Genomic DNA, 22,294 nt, shown 5'->3' with positions numbered 1-22,294 from the left:
CTGAGAAATATCATGATGATCATACGGGAAAACTCACTGGGCGTATCTGGCCTCTGAAGCAGGAAACAGGCCATACCTGGTAAGGCAGCGAATCTTGAGAGTGGTGGACACGGTTGTGCCTGGAGAAATTTGGTGAGATTGATCAAAGGCCGTAAATAGACAGCGGCTTACAAGAGCGGTATTGGCTGGTGCACGCCGTCTTTTCTCCAATGAGGCAGCTGGCCCCAAAGCCTGATGCGATTGCAACTAAACGGTGTCAGCTTCGATATACAATACGCATGCTTGTGAAACGGGCGTACCGCCATTGTCCCCCGAAGCAGCTGCAAGTTGCAGTTCACCGGAGTTACATTCCCCTTTGCACCACGGCGCTGTCCCTCTCCAAGTGGCTCCACTGGACAACATTCCTTATTGCTGTACGCTAACAAGACATGTACGGTCAGCCAATGCCGAGCACCTCTCTGCGCAGAGAAGAATGACGTGCCATTCGGTCCAGGTTGGAGTGATAGACGCAGCGTTGGGAAAGTAATCTCGAGCTGCCATCGTGGCGCAGCTGACTTGTAAGCCGAGCAAGAGCTGAAAGACGAGGGCGGCGAGCATGGTGAGAGCTTCTAGTCTAGGAGGTAGTAGTCCGGGTCTGTTTTATTTCACGGAAACGTTGTGAGCGCTCGCCAAAGCAATCGTGCGTTGAAACATCGATCTTAGTGCTCTGACGCCCAGCCACAAGCAGCAGAGCTTACAGCCCTCGGTGATGGCTGGTCCTCACCCCGGCTTGCAATCCGTCAATGGGCGCCATGAAAGGTGGAATCCGATGGTGAACCAGCCACCTATAGTGAGACAAAGAGCTGCCTTGATCCGGTTTAGACACAAGGGTATACGTTCGCCGTTACACACGGCATGCCGACGCGGTACCGCACGGCATATCTGAGAGGGCAGAGGGTAAGGTCGAGACATGAGAATGGCTTATGTATAATTCCAATCGCCTGAAAGCACTGAATTCACACACAGCAGGATAGCTCAACCGGCGATTGAAGCAGATACCCACTCCTATCGTCACCTGAAGTCGCCTCGAGACCTTCGACCTGACGAATGAAGATCAAGTGAGAGCTTGAATCGGGACACGTCGGTCGTTGGCCATCTACTGTGCAGCTGTATGCGTTCTTAGAATAATATAGGGAAGATCATTGAGTGTGCTCACTCCAGGTACCTGGCCTCCGTAATGGGGTATCGTGCAGACCTCTTGGAACAGCGGATCTTGAGAGTGCTCATGATGCTCGTGCCTGATTGGAATTGATGAAATTGAGCTGACTTGGCTACCTGAAGGTTGCGATGAGAGATTAGCTCACAAGATTCAGTAGTGCATGCTGCCTTTTCCCCGATGAAACAATAAGAACCGAAGTCCGTCGTAGCTGCAACTGGACATGGCGATGTGAGTTTTCTCATATAGGACAATCGGAGAGCATACGGACAGCCGGCATCTCCAGACGCTGTTGCAAGCTGATGTTCTCCAGGATTACATTCCCCTTTGCACAACGGTCCTGTTCCTCTCCAAGTTGCTACGCTGGACAATATCCCCGACTGTTGGACACTGAGAAGACACAACGGTAAGACAGAGCTGAGTGGCAGCTTGGAAAGGTGACAAAAGAAAGGACATACCATTCGGTCCAAGTTGGAGTGATACCCCCAACGTTATGAAACCATTCTCGAGGTGTTATTGTTGTGCAGCTAACGTGCAAGGCGAGCAAGACTTGGAAGAGCAGAACAGCATGCATGATGAGAGTAGACACACATCCAGCAGTCATCCAAATAGACGCGACTTAATCAGAGTCGTGCTGGAACACTCCGTACAGTTGACTCAAGAACACCGCCTTCCCCGGTCGGAGGTGCGAGCCGGACGCCATGAAGTGGAACAACGCCATGCGTTGGTCACCCGCAGTTCCGTTGACGCTAGCTTTGAAAACGGCGAGCAAGTTGAAGAAATACAGCCCCCTGAGACGTGCACCAAGGAGGCGCGCGACACCAACACAGTGATAGACCAGCCAGCCACCAGCTCGATGAGACGCAAAGCTGCTTTTGTTTGAGTCAGCCACAAGCAGAAAGAGTCACTGTCGCAACATCTGTTTCAGAACAATACAGAATACAGACACCTCCGCATGCCCATTCGGACCTGCCAGCAAAACAGTAATGGAGAATATTAACCTGAGTGACTTGATAACCTGAGAGTGAAAGAGGCGAAGCAAAGTCTACCGCTAGAGACCTTCTGGGGTCTTGCAAAAATATTTCACGGGGGCCCTAGGACCCCGAAACACCTTCCTTCCTCTTGCCCGAATTATACCAGTACGATCCCATGAAGAGCGACCTCAAGTATAGTGATACTATTCGCGCTTCTGCTGGATTGACGAAGTTGATATCTGCTCTGATGATTGATTTCCGCTTCAACTGCTTGCTGAGTGAACAGACCCGCTGGTGTTCGAAAATAGCTGGCCTTGGACGATGCTGAGCTACTGGCTCCCTAACTACAGCAGGATATCTCCATGTCGGCCGCAAGAACAGCAAAACCACTCTCGCTGGAACGCTGCTGAAATCCGCTGGTTCGTCGAACCATCAATGCGCGACCGCTTGAATCGCCGCAGAGTGAGTCAGCGCCGATCAAGGTGCAGCTAAGAAGTCCTTCAGCAGGGTGCTCACAATGTCGGATCGAGAACGGAAACTTACTCGTAATGGTTGACAGATGGGAGCCTCAAGGTAGGCAAACTTACCTTGCATCGGATGACCATATTGGACTTGACCCTTGTGCCTGCCGGCGAAATCTCATTGTTAGCTCGGCAAATAAGCCTCGGTCTTGCCTTACATGAGCGGTATTCAAAAGTACACAGGGCCTTTTCCCCGACTGCGCATGTGGAACCAAAGTTGAATGAGGTGGTGACTTCGAAAAGCGGTCTATAGCTCAACATATCGCTGAGAGGGTGATATCCCATGTGCGTACCAGCTTCCCTGCCGGACGAGACTGCAACTTGCAATTCTCCAGGAGCACACTCCCCCTTGCACCATGGCGCCGTCCCTATCCAAGTTGCGCCGCTTGATACAAGCCCTATCTGTCGAAGTCTGACCAGAGGCGTGCATTAACGGTCTTGCTCGTGACACCCCGTTCAGCAAGAATACACGTCACTCACTGGTCGCCTAGACTCGGGCTGAAGCTTACGTGAGAAACGACACCAACGCAGGTTGAGACGAGGAAAAGAACAGGCATGAAACGAAAGGCATACATCGTTGTCGTTGATGGCGGGTCAATGTCGGTTGTGATCATGCTTTTGACGGAAAGACGAATGGAAGTACTTCCTTACATCGAGTTACTTGGCAGGCACGCAGAGTGAGCTTCAGAAGATCCGAGGGCATTGGGGGCACTTGTGATGGTGTGTGGCACGGAAACTATTCTGGAGATGGCTGACAACGAAGACCACAGGAGGCTGTACACGTCTTGGGTTCTTGATCCAATCAAGACACATTCAAACGGTGCTGGATGTGATTCCCGTTCCCTTCATACCAAGTACTTCATACACAACAAGCGACCTCAACATCTGCCTGAAGAGCGAAGGGCCCTGGTATCTTTCCACTTCGGTGCAGATTGTTTGTAAGGCGGACGAAGACGGGGCGGACGCTGGGGTTAGGGCACAACGTAACAGCGGTATTCAGGCTGCACCTACGACGATGATGAGTATGCATTCTGGAGCAGTCATTGTTGCAAACGCGAACTTACCCCTCATATGTCCAACCTGGAACTGGTATGGATGGATAGCCCAAAGCGCACACGAAGTGCAGAGTCGTGCTGGTGGTCGTACCTTTGTGGGGAACTTGGAACCACGTCAAAATACTGTATGTCACACGACTTACAAGAAGAATATTGGCTTGTGCAAAGTGCCTTTTCTCCAATATAACAATCCCCGCCGAAGTTGGACAGGGACGCGTAATGGGCTGTGCAAAGTTGGCACCCGCCACCACCTGAGAAGAACTTAAGGAGATACATACTAGAATGTCCTGAAGGGGCAACAGCCGCTTCGACTTCTCCAACAGCGCACTCTCCTTTGCACCAAGGCGCAGTTCCAACCCAAGAAGCCCCACCGAACAGCAGCCCTGCCTGCTGCAGGCTATGGTAGAGAACGTCAATAAGACAGGCGTTAGCGCAAAGTCCCTTCTAAGGGAAGAAAATAAGGACGTACTTCTCACGCAGGTTGGGTTTCATGGTATCAAAAGTGTGCTGCAGCCTCCGCTCCGTGACAACCGCACAGCTTGCCAGGGCTACGAACACGACCGTGATAAGCGAGGCTTTCATGAGTGACGGGTGTTGACATCGTGTCATGATCAGCCGCATTTATTGAGCAAACACCTTGGTCAGAAGGGCGCGTGAAACAGAGTAAGACACCAGTGTGTATGCCATGAGGAATGCAGACCAGGAGGCGACTTGGCGGCATGAAGAGCAGCCGAGATGGCGGGCTAGTACATCGACCCTGTGCTTGGCCGCAACCACGATTTGGGAAACGCGCACCCGAGAAAATAGTCGAGCAGATATCGTCCATTTTACAATGTTGCCTGTGAACCACTGGGTCCAGAGGCAAAGAAGTACATATGTTGCTCGCCAGTCAGTGTCGATCTACAAGGCTGGGTCATGTACAACACGACGCTTCCACATCTGCTCTGAAAGTGCCGGGACCTATTGCGTTGCTGTCACTCCGTTTCGGAGGATTGAGCAAGCGAACCATGACTGTAGAGCTCGGAGCAGAGCATAGTGGGCCTGGGTTAATCAGTTCGCACCTACAAGCAGTGTGAGTATAAGACGACCACATATTGAAAAGGGGATTAGCTACCCGCTCAGGATCCATGAGTTAGAGCGAGCTGGGTGAACAGCGTCTGCGCACTGGAACTGAAGGCTTACAGTAGATGTCGTACCTGGGAAAGTTGGTTGAGCGAAAGGGAATGATATGAAGGACATGAAGTAGCTTACATTTGTTATATGCACTGGTGCACAACGCTTCATCTCCAATGAAGCAGGTTGATCCAAAATTGGACTGGGTAGCGATCCAATCTGACGATCGTGAGCACTGGATCCATAGCATGACCCATCTTATCATTGGGAAGGACACATACTGGAATTTTCCTCGGATAGAACCGCAACTTGCAGATCTCCAGCGCTGCACTCTCCTTTGCACCATGGGGCGGTTCCTTCCCAAGACGCTTGACCAAAAGAGACTCCTGCTTGCTGAAGACTAATAAGGCCCCACGGTCAACTGTCAGGTTTGTCACTCATGACTATGATAGCGCCCACTTACAGGGTATTCAAGTCTGGGTTCATAGTGTCATGGATCGGGATCTCACGGGACTGCAGCGACGAGGCAGCGCATCCCAAGACAGAGACGAGCAACACATGCACGAGGATGGAATACATGACCGTTCCTGTGGTTGCGAGAAGTAATAGTTGTGTAACAGAATCGTCTGCTTCACACTTTTAATAGATGGGGGATCCGGCTAAGCAACCGACTCACGCCAGATTCTCTCAAACAATATGCCAGTACCCACGCGCGCGGAAGCCGAAATCCCACCAATTCCAGCCACCAGAGCGGTGTGACATTCGGTTAGAGGGCGTGCTTCGGATAGTAGATGGCTGGTGACGAGTGGGAAGCCTCCGACAACCCCTGAAGGGTGACAGCTCAACGTGGGACGTTGTCTTCAAACTGAATATGAATGCAATTCGGTCTGCGAAGTCAGGGTCAGATGTCATGTCCAGGAGCTGGGGGTGTAGCAGGCGTACATCAAGCGCCCCCATCCTTTGTCCAATACGACCGCACCCATTGTTGGACAAAGTGCATCTGATATTCACACTCTGGGAGACAAGAATGTTTAGAATGTGTGGGTCGACGGTAGGGAAGGAGTTGAGTTAGCCTCGCAGGATATGATAGACGCATTGGTGGTTTTCACCTCAAAGAATATACCCGTCAATGCTGAATCGCAAAGGGTTCAGTTACTCCCGATGCTAAAGTGCTAACTCCGATACTCCGACTGAGCTATATTATTGTTGGTCGAGGCAAATGTCCAGATATTGTATCCCACTGCGCATGAGCTGGGATATATTACAGAACACAAGAGCTAGCCTGAGAAACGAACATGATGATACAAATCAGGAGCTGAACGACAATGAACCATTGAGCATATATTTCCTCATCCAGCAAATCCAGAACAATTCAAATCGAGATCACCAAATCGAGACCACACGAGCAACATTGGGAGAATCTGAGCTACTGGGCGAGGAAGGCTTCTCTGCGTACCCGGGAGACTCGACTTGCGGAAGAGGGTTCATCACTTACTTACAAGTCGGCCCTACATAATGTGTTAAACCAAGACTAGGGTACCCGAAAGTTATACGTACATCTCGCGACTTTCATCGCCCGCCTGAATAGCCAGAACTCAAACCACATGCCATCCTTCTTCCCACCTTTCATATCCTTCTCTGTTGCTGTACGATCCCCCCCGAGGTCTCCATATCTCATGAACCATTTATCAGTTCTGAGCAGCACAGGAGTGCCGTATTCCTTCCCCCTACGGTCGTGCCATGTGATAGTGACCACAGAACATTCTGGTGCGGGGAACGTGAGGGCTTCAACAGCCCGCACGAAGCTTGCGACCCCTTGCATCAAGTTTCCACGAGGGTAAGTCGTGCTGCAGTACTCGAGACGGAAGACAAGCTCGTCATTCCCACAGACGGCGCGGATAGAACTGAGAGATAGTGATTGTTTCAGCATATGGTTCTCGATGCGAGTCCAGATATGGCCATCGACAAAGGATTTGGCTTCCGCAATCTGCGCGGCAAAGGCCGGGGCCTTATCCAGCCAGTCATCCCACATCTCTGGTGGGCAGGCGTGCCCTGGGTTCGTGAGCGAGGGGAGCGCAATGTACTGGAGGAACGTACATTTCCAATTCAGCAAACGGTATTCGAACGCATCCCAGCTCAAGACGGCACCTTTTGGCTTCCCCTCAGACGCGTCCTCTCTCATCTCCACCAGCACGTCTGGGCCTACTCGCCCGAAAGCGGCGTAAAACTTCACTTTGATTACGCCGTCGTCGCATTTTGATTGAGATTGCTTCAACTCGGCTAGAAAACGGACTACGGGGACGACCAGCTGCCGAGGCTCGGAGAGCTCGCAGAAGCGTCTACGGTCGAGGGATACGAGAGGGGCGGAGGAGGACGAGCAGGACGCGCGTAGGAGGCAGACATGTGGGTACCGTTGGGAGACAGGGAATGATGTGTCTTCCAAGGAGTCGGAGACTGGTATGTCGGGGATTGGATGATCTTTGGGGAGACGTGTGGTCCCTTCACAAAGTTAGCTGTGTCGAAGAGCGAAGCCATGCACATACAGGTTGCTCCTTCTAGCGCAAGAAGTAGCTCATCCCATACAATAACTTCTCCCGTTGGATGCACAAGCTCTTCCAACTCCTCCTGTGCTTTCCCCCTCTTTTCGGCGCTTCCCTGCACAGGAACATAAGCGTTCTCCAGCTGCCGCTCCTCATATTCAACCGAGACCTCAACCCAATGACACCCGTCCTCCCAAAGCTGTTCAACTACCGTCACCCACTCTTCAAGGGAGCACCCATCCTCTCCCAGGCTGGGAGTGACATGGATCGGGGGTGAGGGGATGTCGAAACAGTGCGCATGGAGGGAAGTGATTGGCTTGGCTTGAGAGGAAAGAAGGTTGACGATACGGGTGCGGAGAACGGCGATTGTGCCGGTGCTGCCATCACTCAATGGGCAGCGAGCAGAGGATATCAAATGCTCGCAGATGGTGGTTGTGAGCAGAGGTACATGGCTATGGTAGGCATCAGAGTACGGTGAGCTGTTGTCGCCCGACAGAGAAGAGGAAGGATGCCATGGACCCTTTGTGACTGGACAAACACAACGCACGTGCATTTCCATCGGGCATCGGCGGACATCAGGAGGGACATTGGGGGACAACGGGATAACGTATATTTCATGGAGCTGTATACCATCGTTACTAATATACCTCAACTGCAGCAATATATGTTAACATCTGCCTGAAACGTATATGGGTCTGTAGAGCTCCCAATCTGCTTCAATGGGTTGGTAACACGAACGAGAACCGTGCGAGAGCCTGGGAAGGAGGTGCACAACGGGCCAGGATTCTTCAAGCTGCAACTAAAACAAAAGTTTAGTAACATTTCAATGGGTGATGGTTGCGAACTGCTTACCCTTCGTAGTTCCAACCAAGGCCCGGAAGCGTCCCGCCGCGCTTCTCGCACTCTAACTGCAAAGTGGTACCGTATATCGTACCTGGCCCAGAATTCAGCAACGAGATATCGGAAGACGAGGGAAGGGGACTTGCAAGAGCGGTAGACGCTACTGCACAGGGTTTTCTCACCAATCAAACAGGCAGACCCGAAGTTGGATAGGGAGGCGTAATGAGCTATGCGCAATGGAATAGTCAGAAGAGTCACCAGGGTGTTGGTCGAGACTCGTACAGGGATTTCCTGCCGAAGAAGCGACAATTTGATAATCTCCGGCCTTGCACTCTCCCTTGCACCAAGGGGACGTTCCACTCCAATATACCCCACTCGACAAGAGACCTACTTTCGCAAGACTGGAGCGGCACAAGCCAGTGATTAGTTCGTTCTGTTCTCGCTGAAAGGAAAGGTACGCACTTCGTGGCCAGGCTTGGTTCCATAGTGTCCAGTTTGGTACCCCGCTCCATAAGGACTGTGCAGTTTGACATGGCCGCCAACAGAAGTTGAATGAAGAGAAATGCGTACATCATGATGGCAGGCGTGGAAGCGGAGGTATGATGGACGAAATCTCCAGCAGGATGTCGTGTTCGAAGTTACCTTTATTTGAGAACCAGGTCTACTTGGCTGGCCACGATATTGTGAGACTGGGGGCTGCGAATGCCGCTACGAACAAAGGCCGGCGATGTTGTGTCTCAGATGGGGCTCCATGGTGGAGATGGCGGGTTAGGACGACACCTCCAAGCCCCTAAAATGACAGGGTTGGGTTGGAGAACAGAGCCACGCTGCAAGCCGAATGGCAAGTGATTCGCGGCTTGAACGGCACGAGATGAGGGGCGTGTTGTTGTCGAGGTGAATCACGAATAGCTTGACATCGTCTGGATGGGTTCGCCGATTGGGTGTCTGGGAATGTTGTTGCTCCAGCGTAGCATACAGCTCACGGGCTGAGAATCACGTGTGTTTATCAGGCATTCCGAGTGGGCACTCTTGTAAGCCACCGTTATTGCAAGACATGCTGTTCCAGACTTTGCACAGAGCACCTATTAGCTGTTCGAGGGCTGACGTCGTGTGGGCAGGCAGGCACTCCACGTGGAAGGCACTTAGAACAAGATACTTAGGTTAACACTAGTAGGCAGAAAATAGCTCGTATGGTGGAATATTGGCTCTAAGTCAGATATGATACCCAGCGAATCTGCAAGCAACCATCAGATTGAGTGTGAAGGCAAGGTGTGGGACGTGCGTACTTCGACACTACGCATAATCTCGCTCTTTACCAAGGCCTCTCGTTGTGTCAATTTCATCTTTCATCCATATGAATTCACTGAGTTATTAATAAGTTGATTATGACCGTATTCATTGGTGCAGAGTAACAAAAGCAGAGGTGGGGGGTCGAGAAGGTCGGATTTTTCCTCTGGAATGCAAACGATAGGTTTTATTCCCGATCCGCCAAACTCCGATAGCAACACTTTGTCCAGTCACGAAGGGTCCATCCATCACTGTTCTAACAGCTTCACCATAGCACTCTGATGCCCATGATACCCACACTCCTCTGCTTATAACCGCCATCTCTGGGCACTCGATACCCTCTGTTCACTCACCCATGAGCAATGGCAGTGCTCGCACAAGTGCCATTCCCAGCGTCTGTACCTTTACTGTCAACCCCTCTTAAGTCAATCGTCTCCCTCCATGCTCAATGTTTCGACCGCTTCTCAGAGCCGATTCAGGCCGTACCTGCTCTGGGAGAGGATGGATCTTCCCTGAAAGAGTGGATAGAGGGATTCCAACGGTTTTGGGACGATGGGTGTCAATGGGTGGAGGTCGCGGTTGAAAATGAGGAACAACAGCTCGAGTACGTTTATATCCCTGCACAGGGAGGCACCGGCGAGTCCGGAGAAGCACAGAAGAAATTGGAGAAACCTGTTCATCCAGGGCGGGAAGTGATTGTTTGGGATGAGCTACTGCGCATTCTGGAGAGGGCGACCTGTATGCGGCTTTACTTCCCTTGTTGCATTACTGACCTTCAGCAGGGATGCAACCTCTCATCCACAGCACACCCCCCTCCAAACCCTTGGCAAGCACCCCATTCCCTATCCCTCGACGTGGCCCGCGTGTCTATCTCCTGCGCGCTTCCTGCCCTTCCTCCTCTTTCCCTCTCGTATCCTTCGATCGTAGAAACTTCTGCGACCGGTCGAGCCCTAGCGAGCTAGTCGCGCCCGTATCCCTTTTCCTAACCGATTTGAAGCAGTCTTCAGCACAGTGTAACGATGACTACATCAAAGTGAAGTTCTATGGGGCATTCGGACGTGTCGGGTCGGACGTGCTGGTAAAGATGAAAGAGGGCGCAGCTCTGGCGAAAGCAGGAGGTGATACCGTGACTTGGGAGGCGTTTGAATCCAATCTGCTGCAATGGGAATGTACGTTACCCTACTGCAGTGATGTTCCCTCGCTCACGACCCCAGGGTACTCCTGCCAACCCGATTTCTCGGGTGCCGGGCTGGACACGTTTCCTGGCGTCGCCCTCCAGACCAAACGTGCAACCGAACTTCTGCAGCCTCATATTTTTCAAGACGGTCTAGTCCTCAACTCCATCCGCGCTACTTGTGGCCAGGACGAGCGCATCCTCCGCCTTGAGGACTGTAGCACAACGTCCCCTCCCGGAAACCTGGAGCAAAAGCTCGGCAGCTTCTTACAGGCCGTCGATGCCCTCACCTTCCCAGCACCGGACTGTATGGTCGTCACCATTACGTGGCACGACCGCACTGGGAAGGAGAACGGCACACCCGTGCTGATCAAGACTCCACAGTGGTTCACCAAGTACGGAGTGGGACGAGAAGGAACGGAGAAAGAAATGAAAGGCGGGCGGGAGGACGGGGAGTGGCTCGAGTTTTGGTTGTATAAACGGGCGATGCAGGCTATTCGATGTACGTATTATGCTCTGTGGTGCCTCTCTGTTAGGTCTTGGTTTAACAGGTTATGTAGGGCCGACTTGTGAGGAAGTGATGAACCCTCATCTGGTCGGGACATCTGGCAACATCGATCACTCTACACCTCCGAGCGAATCAAATTCCCCCAATGATCCGGACAATCCGAATCTCACCACCAGGCCAACCAGCCTCACCCACCCCTATCCTGCCGTTCCGCCTCACTTCACATGGGCTCCGAAGAACATGGACCCTCAGATCTGGCAGCATGCTCGAGACACATATGCTATCGCCTCCTGTCCAGGGCAACAGTACCGCCTGCAGCCGAGCTACCATGCGCCTCCCGGTGTGCCCGAATCCTCCCAACCGTTGACGAACCTCAACGAATGGCTCTCTGTCGTGCACCCCTGCGTGCAGAAAGCGTCGGCTATGGGAGAGGATTGGGTGTATGTCGCATTCGTTTGGGCTGAAAGTTCAGAGCTGGGAATGGAAGCTCCCAGACCGCATCAAGAGTATTATATCATCACGCGGTATTGGGAGGAGAGGAAGAATGCGCCCCTCCCGCCTGGGTTGAGGATCCGACTAGGAGATTTCGAAAGGGCAATGAGGGGTACTGTCCCAAGTAGGTCTTGATTGAAACCTTTGCGGGTCGAGCTAACTGTCGACAGACCTAAGCGGATCCGGGTGGCCAGCTGTCGCCCCTGCAACCAAATCCAACTCACCACTGAAGAGCATCGATCCCGACACCTGGGCCCGCGCGGCTTGGATCACCGCCTACTGTCCTGGCCAGAAATACCGCTTGCAACCTGCCTATATCCCACGTCTTGGCAGACCCGACCACCTTACAGCCGTAGACAAATGGCTGTCCGCTATCGAAGCCTGCGCGCGCAGCGCTTCGACCATACCCAAGGACTGGATACATATCTCTCTTTCCGAGACGGAGATTGCCCTTCCCCATGAGCATTACTTCATCGTCACCCAGCATTGGGTAGAACAGGGAGAGAAGGCGCTTCCACCCCCAGGGCCGAGTATCGGACTCGACGACTTCGTCACCGCAGTAAGGGATATGAAAGGTACGTCCTTGTTAGGTGCTTTCACAAAAGGAGCTGAATTTAAATTTAATCAGCTTCTGGTGGGTTGCGAGCTGATGTCGGATTAGCGATCCAACCCGGTATACCTCCGCCTGTGCCACTCAAGGACTCAATTATTCATCCTGAGGAAGATGCTCCCGCTCATTCCGTCCTCGGCGTGCCTCCCCACGCTAACTGGATCTACACCAACGAAACCATATTCGCTAGGAGTATCCCTTACCATGCGGTTGTCACGACCTTTTGCGGCACCCGATTCTATGTCCTTGAGCCTAATAGCCCATCCTCACGATGGGTAATACGGAACGTGAATGAGTGGCTCACGGCCGTTGACCGGTGCGTCCAGGATGGATCTGAGTGGCGGCGCAAGTGGTTAGAGGTGTCTATCTCATGGGAAGGACCGATTAATCGGGCGCCTGAGCCATACACCAAGCAGACTTATAATGTTGTTCCCAAGCGCTGGGAGGGTGAGGCGGCATTAGAGAAAGCAGGGCCGACGTCGAAAGTCCTGGTAGGGTGGATCCGCTGGGACCACTTCGCAGCGGCTCTCCGAGAAGTTCGTTGTACGTCCCTGACCTACCAATAACAGAATGCACGGCTGATGTGTTATAGGGCACCCTGGGCCAACAAGTCTGCCTCAGTTTCCTGCAGGGGTGGTGCTTGATCCTCTTCCTCCAGTGAATGGACCCGCCCCTGCACCAATTCGCCCAGCAAATTCCCTCGCACCACCTTACCCCCTCTTCCCGGCGACACCCAAATCTTTCTGGGGGAGACTGCATGCTCTCCTGACCCAGGAACTCTTGCTCATCTCCACGCCACGTCCTTTGGATGAGGATGCTCGAGAGTACGTACCCCTTCCCGCACACCCGCGCGTGGGGCCCGTCACAATAGCCACCTACATCGCTGATGTGTGGGTGTTCTTGGCCGAAAATGCTTACCCACAAAGTGTCTATGTCACTTTCGGCGTCGTTCTCTTGATGTTTGTTGGTTTGGTATTTATGCTCAGCAGAACGATGAGACGTCGCGCGAGTCGCCGACGTGCGATGATCGGAGATACGTCGGAGAAGACGGAGAAAGAGAAGTGCTGATTCATTTACGTTCATTCTTGTACTTGTTCTGGACTCATCGGAGAGGAAAGGGGAATGTGTACGATGGATTCATTATTTTGGTCCTGATTCGGACTATCACTGCCTGTCCTTACACCCACTTGCGCTTGTATTTTCCGGCGCACGTGGTTTTTGCAATATATCCAGCTCACACACAGCACAAAACCTCAACTTGTGCCTCAAGCCTGTACGGCCCGCCGTCATCAATAGAAGGAGGCTTTATATCCGTCGTACGAGAAAGGACTGCTCGAGAGGTCGGGTCAGCACACAAAGGGACGGGGTTTACCAGCTTGCATCTGTGTGACAATTGAGTATCAATGACACCTTGATCTCGACGTTCTTACTCCGTGTACTTCCACAGGAGTACTAGTGCCCCCCTTGCGATTGAGGTGCACTCAATGTGCAGGACGGCATTGGAAGTGGAACCTGTTGCTCAGTGTCAATCATGGGAGCAATAATGACCGCATAGAGTGGGTTCACAAGAGTGATACTGAGTTGTGCAGAAGGCTTTCTCTCCGAAGAAGCAACCAGACCCGAAGGGAGACACCGTGGCAAGCCCATCAAGCCAAATCGAGGTATCGTCAGTAAGGCCTGAAGACAAGCTATAGAAAGGTTATACTTACTAGGTGTTCCATCAGGAGTGGCGAAGATTTGCAGCTCTCCGGGGTTACACTCTCCCTCACATACAGGTGCCGTTCCGGCCCACGTAGCCCCGCCTGACAAGAGCCCTGCAGTAAGAATGCTAAGCATCGAGTAGCGTGTCAGATATCATTGAGGTTGGAGGGGGTTTCAGATAACTTACTTGTCCTCCAAGGTCGGGACCATTGGACTGATAACATAACTCCCCATGGACGCATATAGCGCGAAGGTGAGGAACAACCCGTACATGTTGGAGAAGAGCAAGGGGGGATGTCTACTTGCTTCGTTCGACAAAGTCAAAACAATAATAACTTGGTTGCCAAAGTTTAATAGTCAGCGAGGAAGGCACCAAGCAAATATGCGTAGATATGGACGGCGTTCAGCCACGATCCTCAGAGACAGTCTTTGGGAGTTCCAGCCTTCATTGAATCGTAGCTTGCGATGAGATTGATTTCAAAGACTCCTCCCATAGAGATACAGTGAGAAGTCTTATGTTAATGCCGATGGTCGGATACCCTCAGCAAGAGGTTCACAATTGCAAGAAGCAGAAAAAAGAGATCATGATAGCGGCGCGGGGAATGATAGGACCCCGGACACCTGGACGTGGTATCGCGTTTTCTTGGCATTATCTTTCGCATGTTACCGTATCAATGGGAAATATTCTGGGCTGGACAATTTCCGTGTTAGTTATGAGGCCCAGTAATGGCACCAGCATTGTGATCGGATCATCAAGTAAGTTCCCGGTTTTCTATTCTGTCATGTGTGTGAGGCTGACTTGTTCGGCGTTCTCAGTGTGATAATGGGGTGCATTCACCGATATCTGTGTGCCAATTTTGAATTATCACTGTCCTTGCTATCCTTTGTGCCTATTATGACCATCAAACCCCCTCATGCGCAACAAGATACCTCAACGTTCGCGTCAAGCAATAACGGCCCACTATAGTCCCACGGGGTTGTCTTGAACGCCGTCGTGCGAACAGCGACAGCCCGAGTGCTCGAACTGGCGCAAAGCGGACCAGGATTCACCCAGGAACAGCTGGAAGCCCAATGAGCGTCTGGGACCATCTTTTTGGGAAGGCACTCACCCCGTGAGCTTGTAGGTAGAATAGAAACCCCCAGGACCAGCGGCGGTACTGCTACACTGAATTTGAAGAGTGGTGCTGGAGAGCGTGCCTGTTGGACTGGGTTAATCGGGAAAGCCTCTATAGATTGCGAGTTGGCTGACAAGAACTATATTGCGTTGTACACAGAGCTTTGCTTCCAAAGAGGCAATCAGAACCAAAGGGGGAAGTAGAGATAATCAGATCTAACAAGATCAACAGTTATTATGAGTAGACTAAGAGGAAAACATACCAGGACTTCCTTCAGAGGCAACCGCGACTTGTAGCTCTCCAGAGTTGCACCGTCCATTACACCAAGGTGCAGTTCCGGCCCAGGCCGCTCCGCTGGCCAACTGCCCTGTGCTTTTGATACTATGTAACCGTGAGTTCGGGATTAGCTAGTCCTTCCGATATTCTGGAGTTGTCAAGACTCACTTGTCCTGGAAACTGGGAGTCATGGATAATACACGCCAGCGGACGGGATCCCGCCGGGGTGCGATGGTACAGCTTGCCATCGACGTGAACAAGCCAAGGATGAACAGACATCCAAGGATCAACGATCGGGAGAGTACCATGATTTGTTTGGTTAGAGCGTGAACAGTGATCCCAGAGAAGGGGGAGATCCGGCAAGAACAACGAGAAGAGTATGTATACCCCGAACATGGGTAGACGTTTGGTATCCAGCCATCGGAGACGTCTCAGACAGATGTTCAGCCTTCAGCTAGTTCATGTTTCTGATGACACGGATTTCAGACAACGGACATCATGGCTCGATGCACAGATCCAATCAGCTCAAGTTATATTCGTATAGCGGTTCGGACAGAGAGGGGGTATGGAGATCTGTACATGCATATGGAAGAGGCAGAGCTGAGAACAAAACAACAACAGTACACGTTTGACGCCCGATCAGATATGACACCGCCCCAGGACCCCGGACCCCGGTCCGCTGAGATGTTGCTTTGGCAGCATTTTCTCCTTTGCAGCTTGCCATCACCAATTGCTCGGACATGAGAGCGCTGGGAATTGGTATGCCGGGTTCAGCTTACTAACGAGGCGGCCACCTCGTCCCATGTCTAGGTGCTACGGAAGTGGACAACCACACAACGAGGTCCGTACCTGAGTATCATATATGGAATCTCCGTTTAAGGGCATTTTAGATTCCTGTCATCTAACTTGCAAAGTTCGAGACCGGAGAATATCCTTCACGTACTGTCATTCGATCGCTTGTAATTCAGTTAGGTAATATTGAGGAGGAGCAAAGAAAAGTGCTGCGTCTTGCCCTGCATCACCTGCCGATCTCGCCCGATCCAAAATATTGCCGGAAGCGGATAAAGAGAAGCACACGACCCCAAGCTTGTTTATCTCAGGGTGTTGCTGTGCGCCTGTCAATGGTGACACGGGCAACGACACCGGCAGGCGGTATGTGTTGCATGTTATAACTCCAATCCAAACTAACATCAACTCAAGGTCAGAATTCTGTTTGTTCATATTAAACAGTAATGGAAGAAGATATGCTGATAGAGATGACGTGAGCGGTGCTTTGACTTAGGCGAACTGAATGACCGGATTTTCGTTCCTCAAACTCTCGTGTCATCCAGAAGATTGGTCTAATTATAGCGTCTCAATGGTGTACATTTTGTGCATACATCAACCCGAACATGGTGCAACACCCCATACCCACACTCAACCCCGAAATGATCCGTGCGAGACTCATGTCATCCAACATTCACAGGGAGTTTTAAGGCATCTCGGCATAATCCTCAAATTGGCCCACCGCGCTGCGCACTCAATGAACGACTTATCGGAATGTGCTCAACCTCTTTTATGAACTCGATTAACCGGCATTCCACACTTTCGCGTATGGAGAAATGGGGATGATGCGCTGAGGCAGCGTGATGAAGCGGGCGTAAGGGAGGATGGTTGAGGCGGCAGAACGTGAGCACATGGTCCCAGTGTGCTCTTTTCGCTGACCGCTGGCATCCCGTGCTGATTGATAGCCTATTTCTCACCTGCAAGGATCGATCGCTTCAGAGGGTCTGCACGAATATAGAAGAAACAATGGTGTCAAACTTTTCTTACCTGCTGCGCACTGCCGGGCGGTGAAGGGCAAGGGCGCATCATGCTGATTTCGCCGCTCTCCCGAGGAGCGGATTGCACAACAGCCCATCGCACGGTGTACATCCTGGGTATACATACCCCTCCACTCAACTTATTCCTCTATCTCTTTTTCGCCGCTTCTCCTTTGGCCCCTCGCTGGAAGTCATGCTCCCCTTGCCGCTCCTCCGCAACCTCCAGCCAGCCCTCCTCTCCCTCTTCTTCCTCCCTTACGCAACAGCAGACACCCTCTACATCGCCTCCTCAGCATACGACGATGGCGAGCTGGGTATCTCCCCCTTCCAGAACTTCACCTCCTCACCCCTGCACCCACCAGCAGTCAACATCGTCACCGGCTACTCCTCTTCCCCTTCCAGCATAAGCACCGACCTCACGCTCATCGCCTACCGTGGTGTGGAGGCAGCATTCGGCGCCCCGCTGATACTGGACAATAATGGGAGCACAGTGTGGAGCGGGGAGATCGATTGGGGGAATAGCATGGACCTGATCGTGCAGGAGTATCAGGGCCAGCCCGTGTTGAGCTTCTTTCAAGGTACGTCCTACCCAAGGCATGCGTCACGTGCATACTGACGAGTTTGGAAGGGACGTTCTCCAGTGCTGGGTTTGGCGAGGGCTACGTGCGTCCTCCCCCTGCTCACTAACATTGCACTGACAGTCAGGCAGTGGGTCGTCCTAGACCAGTCATACAACGTACTCACAACCGTCTCCTCGCTCAATCAGACCGCCAACACCTCCGACTTCCACGAGTTCATCCTCACGCCACAGAACACGGCACTCGTCGAGTCCTGGCGTGTCGAGTCCGCCGACTTGTCCCCTGTCGGCGGCCCGCAGGAAGGCTTCACGTGGGACTGTGTCTTCCAGGAAATTGACCTGAGTAGTGGGGAGCTACTGTTTGAGTGGAGGAGCTTGGAACATGTGCCTGTTAGTATGACGTACTTCGGGTTCGCAAACCCGAGTGTGGGGAACAGCTCGGACAACCCGTTCGACTAGTGAGTCTCTTCCCATCCGCTACTTTGCCACCGCACACATTTGGGCCGGAACTGAGGTCGGACAGCTGCCATATCAACTCTCTTGATAAGGACGCGAATGGGGATTATCTCGTTTCCCTGCGAGGGCCGAGTACGCTCTACCTCGTGAATCATACGACGAGCGATATCATCTGGCAGATTGGGGGGATGAACCCGAGTTTTTCCATGGGCACAAAGTGAGCTTTAGTTTCCGCCCCAACTGGGATCCCTCTTACAACATAAACCTGACTGTGAACAGCACGAGCTTCTGGTTCCAACATCACGCACGCTTCCTTACACCAGACACGTCCAATCCCTTCCGTATCTCGGTGTTCGACAACGCCGATGGGGGTAACGGCGCCCAACCCGGTGACCCCGTTGCACGAGGGATCGTCCTCGAGCTCGACACGTCTGCCATGACATACACGCTTATCCAAGAGTACCCAGCACCGTTCGGTCAAACCGCCCCTTCCCAAGGCTCAACCTCCGTCCTGAGCAACGGGAACGTCTTCATCGGCTGGGGCGCACAGCCCTACTACTCCGAGTTCTCGTCTTCCGGGGATCTGCTATACGAGGTGCACTTTGCGAGCCTGAACAGCACTGCCCAGAGTTATCGCGCGTTCAAGCAAGCCTGGGTCGGGAGACCACTCACAAACCCGGATTTCGCACTCGACGGGCAAGGGAATGCTTTCGCCAGCTGGAACGGAGCGACAGACGTGTCAACCTGGGCCCTTCTGGGCGGAAATTCGACGGGTTCGCTGCAGCTTATGACGAGCACGTCCAAATCCGGGTTTGAGACGACTATATCTGCTCCGACGGCGGTGCTGTTCTATGCTGCTGCGGCCATTGCGACGAATGGCACGTGTTTGGGGACGACGGAGGTATGGGCCAGCGCTAATATGAGCAGCACTGGTGTACTGGCGAGCTGTCCAGTGGGGACAAGTACAACTGGTTCTGCAGGAGGGTCGAGCTCGAGCAGCGGCGTACGGAGCGGTGTCGTTGGCATCGGTGGTCTCTTGATTGCTACTTTCCTTGCCAGTACGCTCGCACTGGCATGAGAAGCTGGAGGCAACCAAGCGGCGAGCAGAATGAAAGGCGGCGCATGGAGTCAACGGGTTTATTCCATGAGCCTGGGCACCATGGATCACACATAGGTTATAGATAGCACAAGGACTCTTGCAGCATTTACTGGTGTACGTGCAATATTAATATATTGGTGCGCGTTTTCTTCCTTCATCCAAAGTTTGGTGATTGCATGAGCCAGGACGAAGTGATGATGATGGTCTGAAAATTTCCCTTTGGTGCCGCATTTCCGCAATTCATAGTTTTCGGTTTGTGGCGGCACGTACACTGGCACAACTTGCAGGACCACGTTCCTGCGGGTACAAAAACCTGCTCTGACGCTTGACGCTATCTCTCTCTCGTTCCATCCCGATTTTCTCAGAATAGACATCTCCCGTTCTCCTTCTCAGAAACATGACTGGGCCGGACAATCAGGCAACATCTGTAGCAACGCACCTCGCAGATCTCGTCGATGGATTGACTGATCCAGAAACTCACGCTACCCTTCTCAAAACTTGGGGTACCGTGAAAGCTAGGGTTCTGGATGAAGAGTTGATGGCAAACCCGCTCTTCGCTGCCAGGGCTCGTTAGTCTCGGATTCAGACATTATCTTGTTCCTGACGCGACTCACCAATTCTTCCGTTTCTCTAGGGGAAATGGAAATGAAGGCGCGTCAGGCACTGAACGACTTCAGCGGCGCGTCCGCCGACGACCAGCAGCTGGACAAAATGTCTTCTCTCAGCTTGATGACGAAGCCAGACGAGTCTGAGGATACGGAGGGAACGATGGATGAAGGCATGACCTTAAGGAGCCGTACCCCAGGTAATTATACTTTTCATCAGATGGAGCAATGTGTATTTACTCATAAGCACAGGTAGTACTCGTTGAACCGTACGTATGCTTGCGACGACGGTCAACTCTTGGCTTACTCGTACGCAGCCAAGCCCGCGCAAAGGCGGTCCGGAGAAGAAAGCCACCTCCAGACGGTGTCGGACCATGGGGGACGAACCACTTGGCGCAATAAAGGGATTGGGCGGGAAACGCCTTACCGACGAAGAGTGGGACTTCATCCACCAGTTGCATGTTCAGGGAAAGAAAGAGAATTCCGGTCGCCGTGTTAACAAAGGCTTTTGGGAAGATGTCCACCAGAAGGTATCTCACCTGCTTCGGGATTATTCATTTCAGATCTTGCTAACGTTTATCCATAGCTTTCTCTGGAAAAGAGGGGGATTACTAAGAGAGACTGTTGCAATTTCTATTTTGACAGGTTTCCAGGAAGGGCCACGAAATCCAAGGTCATTCAAAAGGTTGGTGAGATAATGAACTGAGAGCGCTCGATATCTAAAATACACATGCTCAGATCTCTTCATATCCATCTGGAAAAAGAATCCCGGGCACTGCTGGGTCGACCTCGTGCACGTCCCGGATGTCCGTAACCTATTCTATCATGTTCATAGTTGATAATCCGAGATGGCGGTTGTCGGTGTTGCCATGCGGCCTGGCTGCGTACATGTCATATATAGTACACACACTTCAGCAATCATTCTCTCCTCTGCGTTCAGACCTGAATTATACCGTGAGCTGGTGTATCTTCCCTAGGTTGTATCCCCTAAAATCAAAGAACGAGTGATGATGATAGTCTAAAAAGAAAACTCTGCGTTTGGTGCCGCATTTCCGACGCAATCGAGTTTCTACGTCTCTAGCCTATCCTCGTCGCTCAGACACAACCCTCATTTGACGTCTTCCCTTATCCCTCTCGACTAAATGACAGAGCCGCCGAGTCAACAAATACCTGATCCTAATCAGGTTTCCGACATCGTCGATGGTATACACCATCTTCATAACTACGCAAAGCTGCAAAAGGCATGGAATACGCTGCAGAATCTACTCGAAGATCAGGAGTTGATGGGAGATCCGAAATTTGCTGCTAGGGCTCGTAGGTCTCGGTCTGGCGTGAGGTCCTCTCCTATGAATCTAACCTTGTCTTCGTATCCTTAGGGGAAATGGATAGAAGGGCTCGTCGGGGATTGGACAACCTCAACCGGGCCATGGATGAAGACGAAGAACCTGCTAGAGAGTCTTCATATGACGTGACGGCGATAACAGAGGAAGAGGACGTTAAAAGAATAGATGAGGATCTGACAGCGACCCCCGGCACCGGTGCCATCAGCGGTGAGGTTGTAGTAAGCATGTGCGTTGCAGTTAACAGCTCTCAACTCACGCGATCAAAAGCTCGTGAATCCTGCATGGCATCGCTATGAACAGAGCGAACCGACATTCAAACAACCTTGGAGGACGAGGAAGCAACATAACGCACCAAACCCTTGGCGTAAAAGATGGGCCTATGGCATGCCATCCTCACACCGTGACAATGGATGGAGTACCAGAGCCGTATCATCTGATTGGATTGCGTTATCCCAGGACAATGGATGGGGCTCGTCCTTCCCCCATGAAGATTCATGTGCGGAATGAATGAAACACTCCGGCTTCCATGAAGGTAGAGATATACTAGTTTCGGAATGTTCAAATTTTAGGTATCGATGGTCGGAGATAGCAATCATCGGCGTTACAAATATCGTGGCTCTAGAGCCTGCTCATCATCAGGAAGCAAAAATAACAGATACTTCAGTTGCCTTAGATCATCTTACCTGCTATATGACTGTAAAATCAGATAATTCTATGACACATATAAGTCACTGTTCAGGGATATCCTAGCAATTAATCCTTGATAATCTTGTGATTAACTCAAGATAAATGAGGATTATCCAATATTTTGTTACCTTCAGCACTATCACACCCACACCAGTCAACATCCATCATCCTTGAGCACATGTCAGGTGACAGATGATTTCATTGACTCTGTCTAAGTACTTCTACCACAATGTAAGAGAATTGCATCTGTAGCAACATGAGTGTTCATAGAGTGGAATATACATCCCACTCACCACCTCTGCTGCCCTATGGTTAGGGCAACAC

The 22,294-nt window shown here is 51.9% G+C and overlaps 9 protein-coding genes across 9 annotated transcripts; 3 read left to right on the top strand and 6 right to left on the bottom strand.

Annotated features, from left to right (window-relative positions):
* Positions 1–2,219: 2,219 nt before the first annotated feature.
* On the bottom strand, positions 2,220–3,022 carry DACRYDRAFT_25567 (uncharacterized protein). The gene is made up of 3 exons (XM_040774219.1): positions 2,713–3,022; positions 2,483–2,657; positions 2,220–2,430 (listed from the first exon to the last, which is right to left on the bottom strand). The coding sequence occupies exons 1-2, from the start codon at positions 2,973–2,975 to the stop codon at positions 2,510–2,512; spliced, it is 411 nt and encodes a 136-aa protein (XP_040623514.1). The 5' UTR covers positions 2,976–3,022; the 3' UTR covers positions 2,220–2,430; positions 2,483–2,509.
* DACRYDRAFT_25565 (uncharacterized protein) lies at positions 2,984–4,395 on the bottom strand. The gene is made up of 4 exons (XM_040774218.1): positions 4,215–4,395; positions 4,024–4,142; positions 3,461–3,969; positions 2,984–3,410 (listed from the first exon to the last, which is right to left on the bottom strand). Exons 1-3 carry the CDS (start codon positions 4,235–4,237, stop codon positions 3,758–3,760), a joined length of 354 nt encoding a protein of 117 aa, XP_040623513.1. The 5' UTR covers positions 4,238–4,395; the 3' UTR covers positions 2,984–3,410; positions 3,461–3,757.
* A 181-nt stretch (positions 4,396–4,576) lies between these two features.
* On the bottom strand, positions 4,577–5,933 carry DACRYDRAFT_25563 (uncharacterized protein). Its single transcript, XM_040774217.1, has 7 exons — positions 5,801–5,933; positions 5,535–5,745; positions 5,322–5,484; positions 5,140–5,258; positions 4,997–5,077; positions 4,860–4,941; positions 4,577–4,806 (listed from the first exon to the last, which is right to left on the bottom strand). Exons 3-7 carry the CDS (start codon positions 5,435–5,437, stop codon positions 4,659–4,661), a joined length of 546 nt encoding a protein of 181 aa, XP_040623512.1. The 5' UTR covers positions 5,438–5,484; positions 5,535–5,745; positions 5,801–5,933; the 3' UTR covers positions 4,577–4,658.
* A 729-nt stretch (positions 5,934–6,662) lies between these two features.
* DACRYDRAFT_102806 (uncharacterized protein) lies at positions 6,663–9,227 on the bottom strand (the record flags this gene model as incomplete). The annotated part of the gene is given in 9 exon segments (XM_040767670.1): positions 6,663–6,910; positions 6,956–7,357; positions 7,402–7,816; positions 7,946–8,020; positions 8,137–8,197; positions 8,251–8,401; positions 8,421–8,465; positions 8,521–8,639; positions 8,701–9,227. Coding segments are annotated over 9 exon segments (1,629 nt in total), but the record flags the coding sequence as incomplete, so codon positions are not given.
* Positions 9,228–9,887: 660 nt separating this feature from the next.
* On the top strand, positions 9,888–13,541 carry DACRYDRAFT_119963 (uncharacterized protein; the record flags this gene model as incomplete). Its single annotated transcript, XM_040770906.1, has 7 exons — positions 9,888–10,263; positions 10,308–10,694; positions 10,740–11,201; positions 11,260–11,823; positions 11,870–12,274; positions 12,328–12,852; positions 12,902–13,541. 7 exons carry the CDS (start codon positions 9,888–9,890, stop codon positions 13,375–13,377), a joined length of 3,195 nt encoding a protein of 1,064 aa, XP_040623510.1. The 3' UTR covers positions 13,378–13,541.
* A 220-nt stretch (positions 13,542–13,761) lies between these two features.
* DACRYDRAFT_19194 (uncharacterized protein) lies at positions 13,762–14,283 on the bottom strand (the record flags this gene model as incomplete). Its single annotated transcript, XM_040771434.1, has 3 exons — positions 13,762–13,997; positions 14,019–14,137; positions 14,198–14,283. 3 exons carry the CDS (start codon positions 14,281–14,283, stop codon positions 13,762–13,764), a joined length of 441 nt encoding a protein of 146 aa, XP_040623509.1.
* Positions 14,284–14,922: 639 nt separating this feature from the next.
* DACRYDRAFT_112559 (uncharacterized protein) lies at positions 14,923–15,649 on the bottom strand (the record flags this gene model as incomplete). The annotated part of the gene is made up of 5 exons (XM_040769441.1): positions 14,923–15,070; positions 15,120–15,207; positions 15,260–15,340; positions 15,388–15,506; positions 15,570–15,649. The coding sequence occupies 5 exons, from the start codon at positions 15,647–15,649 to the stop codon at positions 14,923–14,925; spliced, it is 516 nt and encodes a 171-aa protein (XP_040623508.1).
* Positions 15,650–17,396: 1,747 nt separating this feature from the next.
* On the top strand, positions 17,397–19,314 carry DACRYDRAFT_112558 (uncharacterized protein; the record flags this gene model as incomplete). Its single annotated transcript, XM_040769440.1, has 5 exons — positions 17,397–17,781; positions 17,832–17,866; positions 17,913–18,238; positions 18,304–18,453; positions 18,516–19,314. 5 exons carry the CDS (start codon positions 17,397–17,399, stop codon positions 19,312–19,314), a joined length of 1,695 nt encoding a protein of 564 aa, XP_040623507.1.
* A 418-nt stretch (positions 19,315–19,732) lies between these two features.
* On the top strand, positions 19,733–21,790 carry DACRYDRAFT_19192 (uncharacterized protein; the record flags this gene model as incomplete). Its single annotated transcript, XM_040771433.1, has 8 exons — positions 19,733–19,904; positions 19,970–20,140; positions 20,197–20,213; positions 20,258–20,470; positions 20,527–20,625; positions 21,125–21,254; positions 21,317–21,501; positions 21,551–21,790. The coding sequence occupies 8 exons, from the start codon at positions 19,733–19,735 to the stop codon at positions 21,788–21,790; spliced, it is 1,227 nt and encodes a 408-aa protein (XP_040623506.1).
* Positions 21,791–22,294: the final 504 nt, after the last annotated feature.

The sequence above is a fragment of the Dacryopinax primogenitus genome (assembly GCF_000292625.1).
Source record: "Dacryopinax primogenitus strain DJM-731 SS1 chromosome Unknown DACRYscaffold_28, whole genome shotgun sequence".
Classification (NCBI taxonomy): domain Eukaryota; kingdom Fungi; phylum Basidiomycota; class Dacrymycetes; order Dacrymycetales; family Dacrymycetaceae; genus Dacryopinax; species Dacryopinax primogenitus.
Note: the sequence above shows the minus strand (reverse complement) of the source record. Positions and strands in the feature narration are given on the sequence as shown.

What these genes read in the sequence shown, in the direction of transcription:
- DACRYDRAFT_25563 (XM_040774217.1), bottom strand. Translation starts at nt 5,437, where the DNA reads ATGTATTCCATCCTCGTGCATGTGTTGCTCGTCTCTGTCTTGGGATGC. An exon ending in AACCCAGACTTGAATACCCT is followed by an intron (nt 5,259 to 5,321) that starts GTAAGTGGGCGC and finishes GGGCCTTATTAG; the next exon opens with TCTTCAGCAAGCAGGAGTCT. An exon ending in CACCAGTGCATATAACAAAT is followed by an intron (nt 4,942 to 4,996) that starts GTAAGCTACTTC and finishes CAACTTTCCCAG; the next exon opens with GTACGACATCTACTGTAAGC.
- DACRYDRAFT_25567 (XM_040774219.1), bottom strand. Translation starts at nt 2,975, where the DNA reads ATGGGATATCACCCTCTCAGCGATATGTTGAGCTATAGACCGCTTTTC. An exon ending in CCATCTGTCAACCATTACGA is followed by an intron (nt 2,658 to 2,712) that starts GTAAGTTTCCGT and finishes AGGACTTCTTAG; the next exon opens with CTGCACCTTGATCGGCGCTG.
- DACRYDRAFT_25565 (XM_040774218.1), bottom strand. Translation starts at nt 4,237, where the DNA reads ATGAAACCCAACCTGCGTGAGAA. An exon ending in AAACCCAACCTGCGTGAGAA is followed by an intron (nt 4,143 to 4,214) that starts GTACGTCCTTAT and finishes TCTCTACCATAG; the next exon opens with CCTGCAGCAGGCAGGGCTGC. An exon ending in TGCCCCTTCAGGACATTCTA is followed by an intron (nt 3,970 to 4,023) that starts GTATGTATCTCC and finishes AACTTTGCACAG; the next exon opens with CCCATTACGCGTCCCTGTCC.